We start from the raw sequence: 15,372 nt of genomic DNA, 5'->3' as shown, positions 1-15,372 counted from the left end.
CTTCCGATCGAACCTGTCCTGTTTATGTGATTCTTGATTTAGTTTCGAAAAAATCTCGTTGCTTGAATCAATTGGTTGATCCTTTCTTTCTAACCTATGCAGTCGATCAAGAAGATGAAAATCCCCGAATATCTGTGCCCAAGATTCCGAAGATTTACATACCAAGTGTCATCATACCCCCGGCCTCCATGTCCAAAGGTCTGAAATTCTTTCTCTCCGGTTTTTGCATAACCTTAGGGAACTGGTTTTTTGTTTACATTACATGGTGAAGCTGATACAGAAATCGGTAAGATTCATCGAGAAGTTAATGGAGAAGTGAAATCCAACACCAAGTCCAGTCCGATTCTACGTCCGCGTGCTGTCATATCTAGTCCCGGTATGATATAAGTTTTCTTCCAACTGAGTTAGTCCCGATAGCTTCGGCTTAACTAACGATTACTTCTCAGTTCTTTATGCCTTTTGTATAATTCTTGATATGCTTATGGACCGAGATCGGTATTTCGCTGTGGAAAACTTTATAAATGCCAAAAGGATTAATCTTTACAATGGTTCGGCTTATTTCAACATGTATCCTTTGGGGAATAAAATGTTTGTATAATTAAACGAAATTTTCGGGTTTTTTCTCTTCACAAACAATGCACTAAGCAAATCATTCAAAGGCCCTCTTCTGAAATGTGTTTCCCTTTCTGAAATGAGTCGAAATCTTTGGATTTCGGCTTTCTTAATACACAATGAAGCTGGTGATTTCTTCTTGATGCAGACAATGATGAAATGATCGGAACCATAAACAGGAACAAGGAGAAAAAAGGAACCAGAGCTTCGAAGAGTCATGTTCAGACACCGACCAGACATTCTCCTCAGTGTAAGAATATACAAACAAAGGATCACACCGATACCGAGAAGCCTAAGGACGGAACTCCCCGAGTGAGGATCAGTCAACCTGCGAGTAAAGGATCTGCCAAAAATATCTCATTCGAGCGAGGAATCTCGAGAGGAAGTAGAACCAGAGCTGACTAGAGAACAGACCCTGATATTTGTGTGTTCATATTTGATAAGAATCGAGAATCTGACACGGTTTTTGCAGCGCGGTTTTGAGTCCTCGGATGTCAAGAGTATGTAGAAATGAGATTCGGGCGAAACCCGATGATCGTATTCACGACACGGAAAAGATTGTTCCTCTGTTTTCACTGTTTCTGTCTCTTTGGTAGCCCTTAGAAGACAGTTTGGCAAGTATGTGTTCATGTCTGGTGCCAAAACTGTAACCGTGTTCTTTTCATTTCCACTCCTGCTCATAATTTTGATGGGTGATCGTTTTGTTTATTAACTGAACCAAATCGAATAGGATATAATCGTAACCGGATCAAATGCAATATAAAAGTCGAACAGTTATAATTTTCCTAAATTCAAAAAAATCGGATTTAAATCGAACCGAAAAAATAATAAAAAAATTGATTTTTTTTTTCAAAAATTGAGTTTTTTAATAAATAAAAAACTGAATCTGAATTTAATCGAAATAAAACCGATCTAAAATTCATATAAAAACCGAATGATATAACCGAAATAATCAAATACGAATTTAACCGAACTAGGCTACTCCTACTTTAGATTATAAAGTATTGCATAATTTGATTAATTGAATGAAATCATGATCTACCAGATCCAACGGTCAATAAACGTTTATCGGATCCGCTGCTATAAATCGGGCTGTTTATGTTTATTCGCACGAACCAATGGTTTAGATTCGCCACTTTAGATCCGATGGTTCATATAATTTCAAAAAACAATCAACGGTTTCGATTTAACCTATCAGATCCCCAACGGTTCAGATGCTTTTACATGTAAATGGACGGTTAAAATCGCTCTGCAGATCGGACGGTTAATGTTCAAAGCGGCGTGCACGGGGGGGAGGCTACTTCTTCTATTAGATCCAACGGTTCAGCTTTAAGCATCTAAATTGATGGTTCTGATTCAATCTTTCAGATCGGACGGTTCACAATACATCTATGTAATCAACGGCTTAGATATGATTCCTGATCGAATGGACAATTGCTTTATAAGCATGTGAACTGTTGGATCTTCTTGAGTGGAAGGATCTGCGCCGTTGATTTCTGTTCAATTGATCCGAGTCGTTAGATCTCGTAGAAAGAATTTGAACCGTTGATTTATATGAACGAATCTTACCCGTTCGATCTCAAAGAACGAATCGCAGCCATTGATTTATGATGCACCAATGTTCAGATCTACAAGACAAAATCGAACCGTCCATTTCATTACATTAATGGGTGAAATGTCAAAATTTTCACACACACAAAAACTGTCTTTGCTCACGTCTCTAAGGAACCGCTCGAATCGTTTGTAAAAACGATTAGGGATGTAAAACGAGTCGTCGGACGGGGGCCTATTTTTCCGAGGCTCAAAATATTTAAGTAAAAAAAAAACCGGGCCAAAGGAGCCAGTCCATCACGAACTGGACTCATGACGGGCCAGTTCATCACGAGCCGGGTTGGTTCGCGGGCCAAAAAAAAATTATTGTTTTTTTTTATTATTTTAATATTTTTATATACAAATTATATTTTTTTATTACATATTTAGTTTGTTTTTGTTTAAAATTTTATTTTTTATTATATTTTAAATATTTTTTAAATATAAAAATTAGTTTTAGATATTTTTAGTATTAAAATTTTATTTTTAAAAATTATATATTTGATTCGCGGGCTGCCTCGTTTGGTTCGTGGGCTAAGACGATATGGGTTGGACTGATATATTTATGGCTCGCTAAAAAACAGACCGGATTGAACTGAACTAAATTTTTTTCAGATCGGAACGAGTCGGGCTGGGCTGGGCCGCGCCGAGTATATAGTCGGTGACAGCTTCGGGTGCAGTACAACATGAGAAGACAGATGAATCCCACTGTCAAAATCATTCGATGAGTTACTTGCAAAAACCCCACAAGAATTCAGGCGAAAGCTTTCGTGAAGAAGAATCTTTGGAGTGATCTGTTACAATGTGACAATGCAAATGAAGAAGAATCACTTGGTGGTTCACACACTAATTGTCCTTCCTGCAAGAAATCTCGGGACCCTTCACATGGAAGAGGGCACCTGACAGGGAGAACAACACACACAGAGAGATTCCGACAAATGAGAGCGACAAGTGATTTCCGTACACCCGAGTAGCAGTGGACATCAAGCATTGATACAAAGGGGTCTCGTCTCGTTGTCTACTCCTGTCTGTATCATACATCATCTTGAGAGCTCCTCTGTCCTACAACATAAATGGAGAAAACGACTTTGCCATTCCAAAAAAAATATATATATATATCGCCATGGAAATGAACAGAAGTTACTCTCTTGTTACCTGCATAAGGTCAGGAAGCAAAACCCTCAGAGCATCGAGGTTCTTCTTCTTCCCGATACCGGCAAATGAGGGTCTGATTTCTTTTCCCTGAAGGGCAATGAAAACACAAAGCAGGAATCGCTAGATACAAGTCTAGCTTTAACATCTAGATTCATTTCCAAAGAGCACAGGTTGATATACAGAGAAAAGGGTTGCCGTCCTGTTTCGGTTTATTTTTAATTTTTTACTATTTATTATTGTTTTAATAAAATAAATTTATTTATAAAAATCAGTATGGCAGTTCCTTCCTACCTGAGTTTCTTGTTTAGTCTTTCCCGCTTCTTTCCTCGTCGAGTTCACTCGGCGTTCAGCAAGTAAAATTTTCCATTCGGGTCAGAAAGAACCCGACAATCCAAGAATGATGAATCCACTGCATTGTTGAAGAAATCATTTGGCTTTGAAATGAATACCCAAAAACTAGTACAGTCATAATACTGATTACAAACCTGGCCCTCTTTACATCCTATAGGGTGTCTCCGAACATTGTTTTTCGCTTTTTCACGCTTAAATCTGAATTCTGACCTTCGTAACTCGAGAACCATTGACCCCGATCTGGTTCAAAGACATCCTTCTTCTTCATCCCAGAGAAAAAACAAAACTCTTCCTTTCTTCTCGGGTAATGTTGACTAGACCCGCAATCTCGTACATTGCTACACACCGCATCTTCTAGGAAGGAAGCCTTGTCCGTTCTTGCACAGGGCTCGGATGACGGACCAAGCCTCAAAGACAAATCACAGACTGCCTTAGTCGGTTCACCTCGGGTTCCCTTCAGTTTCGCTTGTTCCGTCTCTCGAGAAGCCAAACCAGCAGTTGAACGAGAGAAAAGATCCTGAAACCCCGCCTTCTCACCCTGACATGAAACCGGTATACCGACGGGCATGCCAATGATTATGGGTGTAACACTAGTTTGTTCAGTGACACCCTGATACCAGTCCGATTTTTCAGTCTGACTATTAGCACCGTAATAGAGAGGATAGACCGACCCCAAGTTTGTGGGAGCACTGGTGTCCAGTCTTGCCAACTGGCTATGCCCCATCTGTATGGATCCATGTAGAGATGGATAACCACGAGGGGCTATCAATTTGTTGTTTTCATTTGCACCCTTATCAGCTACATTCACAGCAATTCCTGCATTAGCTGTATGGTTCGGTTTACCAGATTTATGAGATTGATGATCCCGGTATGGCTGATTGGAACTGGTCTCCGCTGTTCTACGAGGGGTGGAAACTGGTTCTTGAATTGTCGGGGCGAGGTATGTCCTTAGGTTACTATGCCGTTGGCTTCTTGGAGCTCTCACGGCAATGCATCCCAGATTAAGGGCAGCTGAGTATGACCACAACAAAAGCATGTTAGAACATTTAACAAAGAGTAAACATAAAACCCGAAAGCCCATCACGACATGTATAGAGACTACTACTCGCAAAGGACCGATGTTTAAAAACTATTCATAATTCAGAAACGCGAACCGGAACCAAAAGCTTGAGCCTTTAATGAAGACTTCTAACAGCTTTGTTCATTCTCAATCTCACTGAAACTCTCCGATTCGTCGTAATTTAACATCCTAGGAGTTTTCCCGACTCTGAAACCTAAAGGGAAAACTCGGGCAAAACATCAATGGTCATAAAACTTGAGATCCTGAACAAACAACAAAAGCAATACCTTCAACACAAGGAGGCAAAAGCTGCCCAGTTTCAGTGCTCTCATCCCTTCTAATGATCGTATCAACAGCATCGTTAACTCTATCCCATAGCGTCTCAGCATTTGTATACTCTTCCTAAGAAAACCCAAATCGAGAGGGAAACAAAAAAGTTAAGAAACGAAAAGATCCATAACTGCAAAATCCAGTACGGAAGAATCAGCGGAAACAACCTCGGAATTGGCTTTGGAGTACATGATCTCCTCGGCCTTTAAGACAACCACCGGCAATTTCTCCTGCCATTCCTTGTTCTTCTTCGTCGTCGCGCTGTGAGCTTCCATGACAAGTCTGAATCAAAACCCACGGAAACAATTGAAAAACCCACCAAAACCAGAAGCTCCAGATTCCGGGAAAGTAAATAAGACGAAGAGAGCCGACGAATCCGAGATTCACGGGAAGAGGGCAAAAACCTGAAAATCTTATGGATGATTGAGCCTCTGATGGGTTGGTGAAGATCGCTGTGCCAAGCTCGTTTGACGCACTCGTAGGGCCTCGGACCAGGCCTCGGCATCTTCTTCTTGTTCGCTCTGTCTTCCTCTGCAGCAGCTGAAGCTATGGCGACGGCGAAGGAGGAGGAGCTGCAGTAGCTGGTGAGAGAGATTAATGCATTTTTTTTTGTGAAGAGTGAAAAAGGGAAGTACTTGGAAAGAAGAGTGGTCGCTTTTCCTTTTCCTTTCCTTCGTAAGTTCATTTTTTAAAATTTTATTTTAATTCTAGTTTTTATACAAACGATCCTTTTCTATTTCCTCTTATTTTTATTTTTAAAATTTTAAATTTTCGTTTAAATCTTGTCAAAAAGGTTTATGTGTTTTATAAAAATAAAAAAAAAATCCCCAAAAAAAAGATCCTTATAACAAACAATAATCAACTTTTAGTATGAAAATAGAGTACTATATACATATAATATATATATATATATATATATATATATATATGATAAAACGTTTTTCAGGATAAGAAGTTTTCTAACGTTAAGAACTGATTTTTGTTTCAGACCTTATTATGTGTTGACCGTTGTTATATACATATATATATATCATATATGTATACTATTTCGGCGAAATATTAAATTAAAAAATATATGATATGAATTTATATATTGGATATGTGAGACAATTGTTCGAGCATTTGCATTTTATATGGTTATAACTTATAGAGAAACAGACAACCCTAATTTTCCGAAAGACAAGGGTTACCTCCGTTCGTCATTGCAACTCCAACGATTCCGAAGTCTCAATTACCAAACTGTCCTCATAAACCCTCGGAGAGAAACAGAGTCTTCAGTCTCATCAACACGCAGTAAATCCCCAAAGTTACGGTGAACTTGCCAACAGGTAAAACTTTTGTATGAATATCTGCTACATTTTTTTTCATGAATTTTCTAACGAATTTCTTAATAACAGATAGATAGAGAGAGAATATAAAAAGGTGAGAATGAATATGTTTTTTTTTATAATCAAGATGGTTCTGGGTCTTCGACCCGACTACATCCACCTTAGACCCGAAACCAACTTTGTATATGGACCATTTTGGTCCAGAAATTATATTCCTCTCACTAATGAAAATGAAATGAATATGTTGATTATTTCTCGTTGCATGTTTGAGTTTATGTACAAGATGAATTTCTCTTTAACTGTTTACTATTTACATAAAAAAAAAAAGAATTACATACTCTGTTTTTTGGTGTGAAAACAATATTTTAGAAATGTCAAACCCAATAATAATTATATTTGGATTAATTATCTAGGTTAATCTATTTATGGTTTTAACGTTTTAAAATTATGATTTAAATGGCTAAATCTATTAAATCCATTAAATCCATTTAAACCTATGCGGTTATAAATCTTAATCAGATAATAATTTCTATTCCATTAATAAAATCAAAATCGAATTAATTCGAATCGAATAACATATAATATAAAAAATATAATATATATAAAATTTGTTTAAAAATAAAAAAAATCTGAATGAAATACAAAAATAATCAAAAGGTCAATTTTTTTAAATAAATTTTTTATCAAAAAAATCGAATTTGAATCGGTTCTATTCGATCAGACTCAAAATGAATTCAAATAAAAGTTTGTGATGTGTTATATATGTGTGATTACGTGACAAAAATCAGAGTAATCAAATAGATTTCGCTATATAGACAAAATTTTCATATTTCAAATTAACATTAATTCCTCGAAATTATTTGATATATATATATATATATATTCGTTTTTCGTTTTTTCGGTGATGTTAATTTTATTGATAAAATGTTAAAATGTCATAATCGTTATGCATGATTTATAAATAATATATTATACGGTGTATTTGGATTGAAATAAGAAAAAAGAATTGTGCATAAAAAATCCAAAAGAAAAATTATTAAATAACGAGGAGAGTAGAAAAAAAAAGAAAGAAGATCCAAATGGTTTGGTTTTTCAGTTATAGAGAGTCTTCAGCCTAAAGCCAAGCTTTTACTGGCTTTCCTTTCTCTCTCCCTCCAAAAACACCAAACATGGGGCCCCACAAATTCCAACCCCACAAAACGACAAATTTCAAATATGCCGCCGTCTTCGCCGTCGCCGGCGACAAGTATCCTCCCCGGACCGCCGAGCCGGAGCAATTGCTCCGCCACAGATCTCAGTCCGTCCGGTCTCCTCGCTTTTGCCGCCGGCTCCTCTGTCTCCGTCGTCGACTCTCGCTCTCTCCAGCTCATCTCCACCGTGCCTCTCCCTTCCCCTTCCTCTGCCGCCATTCCTTTCCCTTCCACTATCACATCCGTTCGCTGGTCTCCGGTCACTTTCCGGCGAGATATCGGTTCCTCCTCCGGTCTTTTCCTTGCTGTCGGCGATCGTCTCGGCCGCATCGCCCTCGTCGATTTCCGCCTCCGATCCGTCCTCCTATGGCTCGAGAAACATGGTCATAACACCACCGAGAAGCTCCGCCGCGGCGGAGTTCAGGACCTCTGTTGGGTGTTGGCTCGGCCTGATACTTACGTCCTCGCCGCAATTTCAGGTCCCTCTTCTATCTCGTTGTACACCGATTCTGGTAACGTCTTCTGGAAATACGACGCTTCTCCTGAGTTCATGTCATGTATACGTCGCGATCCCTTCGATTCTCGCCATTTCTGCGTCGTGGGTCTCAAGGGGTTTCTCCTCTCCGTGAAAGTTCTCGGAAACACAGAGAATGAAGTCGCATTGAAGGAATTTCAGATGCGAATCGATTGCGCGGAATTTCAGAAATTGGAGCGTGAAATCGCCGTCAGTAGCAGTAACTCGTCTCCTCCTTCGTCATCCTCTCCGGCATCCGCAGTTTTTCCGTTCTACGGTGTTCGCTTCGCTTTCTCTCCACATTGGAAACACATCTTGTTCGTTTCTTTTCCCAGAGAGCTTGTCGTGTATGATTTACAGTACGAAACTGCACTCTACGAAGCAGCATTGCCTCGTGGGTTCGCCAAGTTTGTAGATGTTTTGCCTGACCCAAATCAGGAGTTGCTCTACTGTGTTCATCTCGATGGTAGACTCAGCATTTGGCGAAGGAAAGAGTAAGACAGACATGAATTGAATCATGATGTATTCACATTGTGTTTTTTGTTCTTTCATGAAATGTGATCTGTTTTGGTGCTGTCGCAGAGGAGAACAGGTCCATGTGTTGTGTGGAATTGAGGAATTGATGCCTCCGATTGGTAATTCTGTACCGTCGCCATGCCTACTCGTTGTTTTGATCTCGCAATTGGACTCAACCCTCCAAAACGTCAGGAAGATATACTCGAACGCTCTTTCCAATGATTTGGAATTTGATACTCCTTTTGATTTCAACCATGATGCTTTGCTTGTTTCAAAGACTAGTTTGATATCTCTGTCTGATGATGGCAAAATATGGAGTTGGATCTTGACTGTCAAAAGAGCTGGGGATGCTAATCACGAGACTAGTGAAAGGCAGCTAGAGAGCTCCATGAATGATAATCAAAATCCTCAATCCGATACATCATTTGAGGTGTGTGATGGGGTATTTTCTTCTGAAGATAATGTTTGTACCGTTTATATATAATCTGTTATTGTCTTCCAAAATTGTCTGCTGCTTATGTTGTTCCACTTTTACTGACCCTAAGCTGCTGCAGATATGCTTAGTTGGACAACTTCAGCTTCTTTCTTCCACAGTGACTATTCTTGCTGTGCCATCCCCGTCAATGACGGCAACATTGGCTCGTTAGTTACATTCTCTACTCATGATATTTATGCTACCCAAGTATTATCCGCGATTTTGATCAATGAAAATGAATGGTTTTGTAGGTGGAGGAAATACGCCCGCTGTAGTTGTTCCTCTCATAGCTTTAGGAACTGAAGGTGGGACAATAGATGTTGTTGATGTGTCCGCAAATGCCGTTGCAGCAAGTTTTTCTGCTCATTCGAGTAGTGTCAGGGGGTTAAAATGGCTTGGAAATTCTAGACTCGTTTCGTTTTCTTATAGCCGGGTAAAGAGAAAGGTTTAGAATTTATACATAGTTGATCGTTGTTAGTGTATTATCCCATTTGTGATCTTGCTGCTGGTGCATTTGGTATTTCAGGTAAGCGAGCGGACAGGTGGATACAATAATAAGCTCTTTGTTACTTGTCTTAGGAGTGGAATTAGTAAAGGCTTTCGAGTTTTGCAAAAGCCTGAGCGAGCTCCCATAAGAGCTCTGAGGGCTTCATCTTCTGGGAGGTTAGTTTCTCGTCTTATTTCCGGGTTTAATGTAGTGATAAAACAATCTAGAGGTTATAATTGTTTCCAGGTATCTTCTCATTCTGTTTCGTGATGCTCCAGTTGAAGTATGGGCGATGACTAAAAGCCCTGTGATGGTAAGTTGGGTTCAGACAACTCAGAGATTATTATTATTATTATTATTATGACATTATTTGTCTAACTTCTAAATCTTTCTTTTGTGGTTTGTAATTCATATAATTATGACGAGTTTATTTCCATGTAGCTTAGATCATTAGCGCTTCCATTCACTGTAATAGAATGGACCCTCCCAACTATTCTATGCTCAGTTCAAACCAGTCTTTCAAGACAGTTCTCGATATCCTCTAAACAGAAAACTGATGCTACCCCTGATGGAGCTCCTTCTCCTAAAACTTCAGACTCTAGTAAGCAATTGTCTAAAATTTTCTCTTCATTGTTCCTCAAAACTTATTACTTAAAGAATGGATCTTACTGTCCACAGAAGCTGTTGGTGCTGATGGATACCAAGATGATGCTTCTGAGAGTTTTGCTTTTGCACTGGTAAATGGTGCACTAGGAGTATTCGAAGTTTATGGGAGGAGAATTCGAGATTTCAGGTTGATTTCTTTCCTGTTTTCTACTTGGCATATTTCCATTTCTTTGTTGCTGATACGACGGATTCTCCGCTTCGGTTAGACCAAAATGGCCAGCACCTTCGTTCATATCTTCCGAGGGATTGATTACTGCTATGGCCTATCGATTACCTCATGTTGTATGTACTCATGCCCCTGGAAGTCATTTTCTTGTTGCTCATATGTCAATGCCTTAAGACATTCGTTTAATAGGTTACGGGTGATAAGTTAGGGACCATACGGTGGTGGGATGTAACAACAGGAAACTCCTCCGCATTTAACACTTACAGAGAAGGAATCCGAAATATCAAATTTTTGCCTTTTGTCGCTGAAGACGGTAGCAGAGGACGGGTTTCCGTGTTATTTGATGACAACTCATTCTGCATTCTTGATCTCGTAAGATAGCTTATAACTTCTAAAGTTGAAATGAAAGATCATTTTTTTCGATCATCACATTTTTCCTTTATTGTTTTACTTGTCCTTGCTAGAGCAACATTATCATTCTTAGTAAAACTCCAAGTCCTTAGTAATGATGTCTTGTATTGTTATTGTAGGATTCCCCCGACCCATCGGCCATCTCTGTTTTGCAGCCTCAGTTTCCCGACACTCTCGTACTGCAATTCGATTGGTTGCCCTTGAGAACTGACAAAACCGATCCACTTGTCTTGTGCATTGCTGGAACAGATAGCAGCTTTCGCATGGTCGAGGTTCATGTGTAAGTGCCGCATCTGTTTCAGAATGTACCGCCTTTAGAAAACACGGAATTTCATTCCTTCTTCTGAAGTTATGAAACCGGGTGAAGCCTTTTTATGTGTTACTGAATTGAATCCATGCAGGAACGAGAAAATGACTAGCCAAGTCTCCAATCCGAAAGCTAGTAAGGAGAGATTCCGTCCTCTGCCTTTATGCACTCCTGTCCTACTCCCGATACCTCATGCTTTGGTAAATTACATTACGTAGTATGGTTCTTAATATGAACTGAATGGATGGTCTCTGCCTTAACAACGGTCTATATGGTAGGCATTGCGGATGATATTGCAATTGGGTGTGAAACCAGCTTGGTTTAATACTTCTAGCACGTGTATCGAGAAACGACCTCATTTCATTCCCGGGAAAACTTCATCTTCCAAAGATCTTCGGACATACATGATCGATACTCCACCTGTCGGTGACCCTGCAGTGCTGGAAATGTTACTTAAAGTATTAGAACCATATCGTGCAGAAGGTCAGTTTCATTATCCTATTGATGTCCATAACAATTTCTAGGTTTTGTCTGATCAATAGCCATGATGTTTATATCGATATAGGTTGTCTACTCGATGATGAGAAAGCCAAGTTGTATTCTAGTCTGGTTAACAAGGGTTGTGCCGCTAGATTTGCATTTGCGGCTGCAATTTTCGGGGAAGTCTCTGAAGCGCTTTTCTGGTTACAACTGCCTAATGCTATGAACCATTTGATGAACAAGTTAGCAAACAAGTCCCCGAAGAAGCTTTTTGCCTCGGCGTCGTATTCGGATTTTGACGAAACAGTTGTTTCCGGGAGAATTACATCGAAGGGAACATCAACTTCAAGAACCGAAAATAATGGCTCGCTGGTTAGTCAGTTATTCAGTGAAATGAAACTATGTACCGGAAAAACATGTTTACCGATGTGAATTGCTTGTCTGGTTAACAGTGCGCAGGTCAGATCAGAACAATGGCATTCGAGCAAGAAGAGTTATGGGAATGTGCAAATGAGCGTATCCCGTGGCACGAGAAACTAGAAGGGGAAGAGGCTGTTCAAAACCGAGTACATGAGTTAGTTCCAATATTTACCCGAAATTTTTTGAGGTTATGTAACGAGAAGTTCGTCGATACCATTCTGTTTTGATGAATAGGCTTGTCTCAGTCGGAAACTTGGAAGCTGCAGTTAGCCTGTTACTGTCGACGTCTCCGGACAGCTCTTACTTCTATCCAAACGCCCTTCGGGCAGTTGCTCTGTCTTCTACCGTCTCGAAATCACTTCTCGAGCTTGCGGTGAAGGTAAGGATGGATCAATAATTCATTGAAACCTTGTGAATCAGCAGAGATCAAGGCAAGTTTTTCTCTTTTATATGGGTGCTAAGATGTTAAAATATCACCCAAGGTAGTTGCAGCAAACATGGTGAGATCAGATAGATCGCTTTCGGGAATTCATCTCCTTTGCTCTGTCGGAAGATATCAAGAAGCATGCTCCCAGGTAAAAGGTTTTGCTTCTTGAAACTATTTCGGGTTTATAACATCTTAAACATGTCGTACAGTAGGTGTGGGCCCAGTCTGGTTACCCGAGTTTTTTGGATACCCGGTCTCAGCCTTGGCTTCATGAGACTCGGGTACCCACAAACTGATGGTTGGGTACCCTCAGATATCCAAACTGGCAAAAACCTTCAAATTTCTGTTGATCTGAGTTAAACATTAAGGGTATAATGTTAATTTTGGACGAAAATAGATCTAGATATTATTATAGTTACCCTAAAACACCAGAGGTATAAACAGTATTTTGCACTGTCGGCTGGTACTTGTGGGTAACCTGTCACCCGATGGTAAAACCCGAACTGAATCCGTGGTCTGGATTCTTCGTCTCGTCCCACCTGTGCTCGGTCTCATTCGCTGCCGAATACCCACATTTTGGATACCCGCGAACCCGTCCTGTTTATACACCGATCCATTCACAGAATCTCTGGATTTCTTTGTAATGTAAACTTCATCTGGGTCTCTCCAGCTTCAAGACTCTGGTTTCTGGACAGATTCCGCAACATTGGCCGCGACGCATCTGAAGGGATCTGACTACGCGAGGTTTCGACAGATTCTTATTATTCATCGCCGTATTTTTATTCGATAACTTTCGCCAGATAAAATCATTGTTATTATGCATTTTCAGGGTATTACAAAGATGGGCAGGGCACGTTTTGCACAATGAACACAACGTCTGGAGGTAAGCTAAAGTCTGTTCCTTGTCCCGAACTCGATATTCATTTCCTTTTTAACGAAAGATTATACCGATATCGATATCAACGAAATGAAACCCGAGATAGAAAAATATACAATAATTATGTTTAGGGTATATATCGGGTAGGGGTGAGCATTTCGGTTTTCGTTTGGGTTCAGTTCTTTATTTCAGATTGTATTCTTTCAGTGTTAGAAAATTTATATCCATTCGGTTTTAGGTTGGATCCAGATTTGTTCTGATTCGGTTTTTAACTATAAAAAATGCTTATTTTCGAAGTACATTTAAAGATTTTTTTTTCGGTTATTTTTATATTCGGTTTAGGTTCGATTTTTCGGTTATGAAAATATCATAACCACTCAGTTTATATATCGGATTCAATTTGGTCACCGTTACGTAAACCGAAATCTCAGGGGAGTGATACTATACGTAGCGGCGGGAGCGTTTCAGGAAGCTCTTGCAGCGGTTAGGGAACGTCAGAATCCAGACACGTCAGCAATGTTCGTCCTAGCCTGCAGGGAGATCAACTCGGAGATCTCGACCAGGTCTGGTGAGTCGGAGAACGAGTCACGAACTGAGTTGCTGAGCGAGTCGACGAGTATTATGTCAGGATTGGAACAGAGCAGCGAAGATGTGACGTCAGTGGTGGAATGCTTTCAGCAGTACCAGAGGAAGCTCGTTCATCTCTGTATGGATTCTCCGCCATTTTCTGACTGATTTTGTTTTTGGTTTATATGTATTTGGTTCACATGATAAATATTTTTTTTGGATTCTCAGCCATTTTTTTTGGATGTTTTGAAATCTTTTAAAAAAAAATTCAACTATAATTTTTTAATTATTTTTTTTGGATCAGAGGTTTAAACTAGGGAAGAATATTTTGTATTTAGTTCAAGTTTCGATTATTTTAGTTTAGTTTTGTGTTTTATATCGTTTTTTTGATTGGGTTTGAATTTTATCAAATTTGGATTTCATCTTTCTTAAAAACATGGTAATTTAAAAAAATCAATTTCTTATTTCATGGCCTATACCCTTGCGAGATTACTGGTTCAATTAATTTAACACTCTTAAAAAAAATACTTGCGAACAATTTCTAAATCGAAACCTCTGCGAGATTACTGGTTAGATTTGATTCGGTTTACCATAACCGAAATTCAAAATGACCTATTAAATAAAAAAGTCAACGACTGATTCAGCAAACACAAAAGTCAAAACATCATTTTCTCAGATTTTGTCAGAAGACAGCGGTTTTGTAATAATAATGACTCAGAAGCTCATGTTTTTTTTATTGGCTTCATATTTATGCATTTAGCATCAAAGTTTACACATAAAACTGCACTCCTGATGCAAAACAAGAAAAACTCTTTCAAAGCTTAACCAACATAGACATATAGAACCCACCATCAAGTGGTCGAGTGGTTGAGTTGCGGTGGTTAACACCTCAAAATCAAGTGTTCGATCTTTCATGGCGGGATTACGGGGAGGGAGGTAATTTCTGAGCTAATTTGGCTCATATACAAAGGTTGCTTTTGGATCGGACCTAACTAACACGTCTGAAGGATAACAGTTAGCAGTGCTCCGTTATAAAAAAAAAATAGACATATAGATCCCATGTACTTGTATATATATATATATATATGTATGTATATATATATATATATGATATATTATTCATAAATGAGAATCCAAACCAGACTGCAGGATGGGAAAAAGAGACAATTTTGGTTGAACAAGAGCCAGTTTCAGAGTGCTGGTCCATAGTAGTACCCTCCAGGCTGCGGCTGCTGCTGCTGCTGCATCATCATCCCGAACGGTATTACCGCCGCTTGTTGAGGCATCGAAGGGTAAAAACCTGACCCACCCGTGATCTTAGCCATACCCATTTGCCCGTGCATCCCGTCTTGCGTATACTGCTGCCACGCCTGCTGTTCCTGCACCAGCAGATGCTGTTTCTTCTCCATATCGGCTATCTGAACGTACGCCGGCGGGGGGACT

The 15,372-nt window shown here is 39.5% G+C and overlaps 4 protein-coding genes and 1 long non-coding RNA gene across 6 annotated transcripts in view; 2 read left to right on the top strand and 3 right to left on the bottom strand.

The window, feature by feature from the left end:
* LOC104808976 overlaps positions 1 to 1,282 on the top strand; it is a 2,258-nt gene extending 976 nt beyond the window's left edge. The window contains exons 2-4 of the mRNA XM_010534847.1: positions 103 to 198; positions 281 to 376; positions 761 to 1,282. Of these exons, the coding sequence (XP_010533149.1) occupies positions 103 to 198; positions 281 to 376; positions 761 to 1,017 (449 nt within the window). The 3' untranslated portion in view covers positions 1,018 to 1,282. The remainder of the gene's footprint in view (positions 1 to 102; positions 199 to 280; positions 377 to 760) is intronic.
* A 1,607-nt stretch (positions 1,283 to 2,889) lies between these two features.
* LOC104808975 lies at positions 2,890 to 3,561 on the bottom strand. Its single transcript, XR_771069.1, has 2 exons — positions 3,358 to 3,561; positions 2,890 to 3,264 (listed from the first exon to the last, which is right to left on the bottom strand). It is a non-coding gene; the product is annotated as an uncharacterized LOC104808975 (long non-coding RNA).
* Positions 3,562 to 3,702: 141 nt separating this feature from the next.
* LOC104808974 lies at positions 3,703 to 5,748 on the bottom strand. Its single transcript, XM_010534846.2, has 4 exons — positions 5,503 to 5,748; positions 5,266 to 5,380; positions 5,056 to 5,170; positions 3,703 to 4,719 (listed from the first exon to the last, which is right to left on the bottom strand). The coding sequence occupies exons 1-4, from the start codon at positions 5,601 to 5,603 to the stop codon at positions 3,860 to 3,862; spliced, it is 1,191 nt and encodes a 396-aa protein (XP_010533148.1). The 5' UTR covers positions 5,604 to 5,748; the 3' UTR covers positions 3,703 to 3,859.
* A 1,802-nt stretch (positions 5,749 to 7,550) lies between these two features.
* On the top strand, positions 7,551 to 14,161 carry LOC104808973 (WD repeat-containing protein 11). Its single transcript, XM_010534843.1, has 20 exons — positions 7,551 to 8,624; positions 8,713 to 9,076; positions 9,201 to 9,288; positions 9,373 to 9,554; positions 9,648 to 9,784; positions 9,855 to 9,921; positions 10,050 to 10,209; positions 10,287 to 10,401; positions 10,481 to 10,556; positions 10,630 to 10,812; positions 10,971 to 11,131; positions 11,253 to 11,358; positions 11,437 to 11,641; positions 11,724 to 12,010; positions 12,091 to 12,212; positions 12,293 to 12,437; positions 12,541 to 12,633; positions 13,156 to 13,229; positions 13,315 to 13,368; positions 13,794 to 14,161. Exons 1-20 carry the CDS (start codon positions 7,642 to 7,644, stop codon positions 14,095 to 14,097), a joined length of 3,906 nt encoding a protein of 1,301 aa, XP_010533145.1. The 5' UTR covers positions 7,551 to 7,641; the 3' UTR covers positions 14,098 to 14,161.
* Positions 14,162 to 14,766: 605 nt separating this feature from the next.
* The window catches only part of LOC104808971 (probable clathrin assembly protein At4g32285), a 3,345-nt gene continuing 2,739 nt past the window's right edge, over positions 14,767 to 15,372 (bottom strand). For both annotated transcript variants that reach the window (XM_010534839.1, XM_010534842.1), the window contains exon 3: positions 14,767 to 15,347. In XM_010534839.1, coding sequence (XP_010533141.1) covers positions 15,120 to 15,347 — 228 coding nt within the window. In that variant the 3' untranslated portion in view covers positions 14,767 to 15,119. The remainder of the gene's footprint in view (positions 15,348 to 15,372) is intronic.

The sequence above is a fragment of the Tarenaya hassleriana genome, unplaced genomic scaffold (genome assembly GCF_000463585.1).
Source record: "Tarenaya hassleriana unplaced genomic scaffold, ASM46358v1 Cleome15, whole genome shotgun sequence".
Lineage (NCBI taxonomy): Eukaryota > Viridiplantae > Streptophyta > Magnoliopsida > Brassicales > Cleomaceae > Tarenaya > Tarenaya hassleriana.
The sequence above is the reverse complement of the archived record's forward strand: the minus strand, read 5'-3'. Positions and strand labels throughout refer to the sequence as shown.

What these genes read in the sequence shown, in the direction of transcription:
- LOC104808974 (XM_010534846.2), bottom strand. Translation starts at nt 5,603, where the DNA reads ATGCCGAGGCCTGGTCCGAGGCCCTACGAGTGCGTCAAACGAGCTTGG. An exon ending in ATCATCCATAAGATTTTCAG is followed by an intron (nt 5,381 to 5,502) that starts GTTTTTGCCCTC and finishes GTTTTGATTCAG; the next exon opens with ACTTGTCATGGAAGCTCACA. An exon ending in TTTGCCTCCTTGTGTTGAAG is followed by an intron (nt 4,720 to 5,055) that starts GTATTGCTTTTG and finishes GGTCATACTCAG; the next exon opens with CTGCCCTTAATCTGGGATGC.
- LOC104808973 (XM_010534843.1), top strand. Translation starts at nt 7,642, where the DNA reads ATGCCGCCGTCTTCGCCGTCGCCGGCGACAAGTATCCTCCCCGGACCG. An exon ending in TTTCGTTTTCTTATAGCCGG is followed by an intron (nt 9,555 to 9,647) that starts GTAAAGAGAAAG and finishes TTGGTATTTCAG; the next exon opens with GTAAGCGAGCGGACAGGTGG. An exon ending in AGGAGAATTCGAGATTTCAG is followed by an intron (nt 10,402 to 10,480) that starts GTTGATTTCTTT and finishes CGCTTCGGTTAG; the next exon opens with ACCAAAATGGCCAGCACCTT.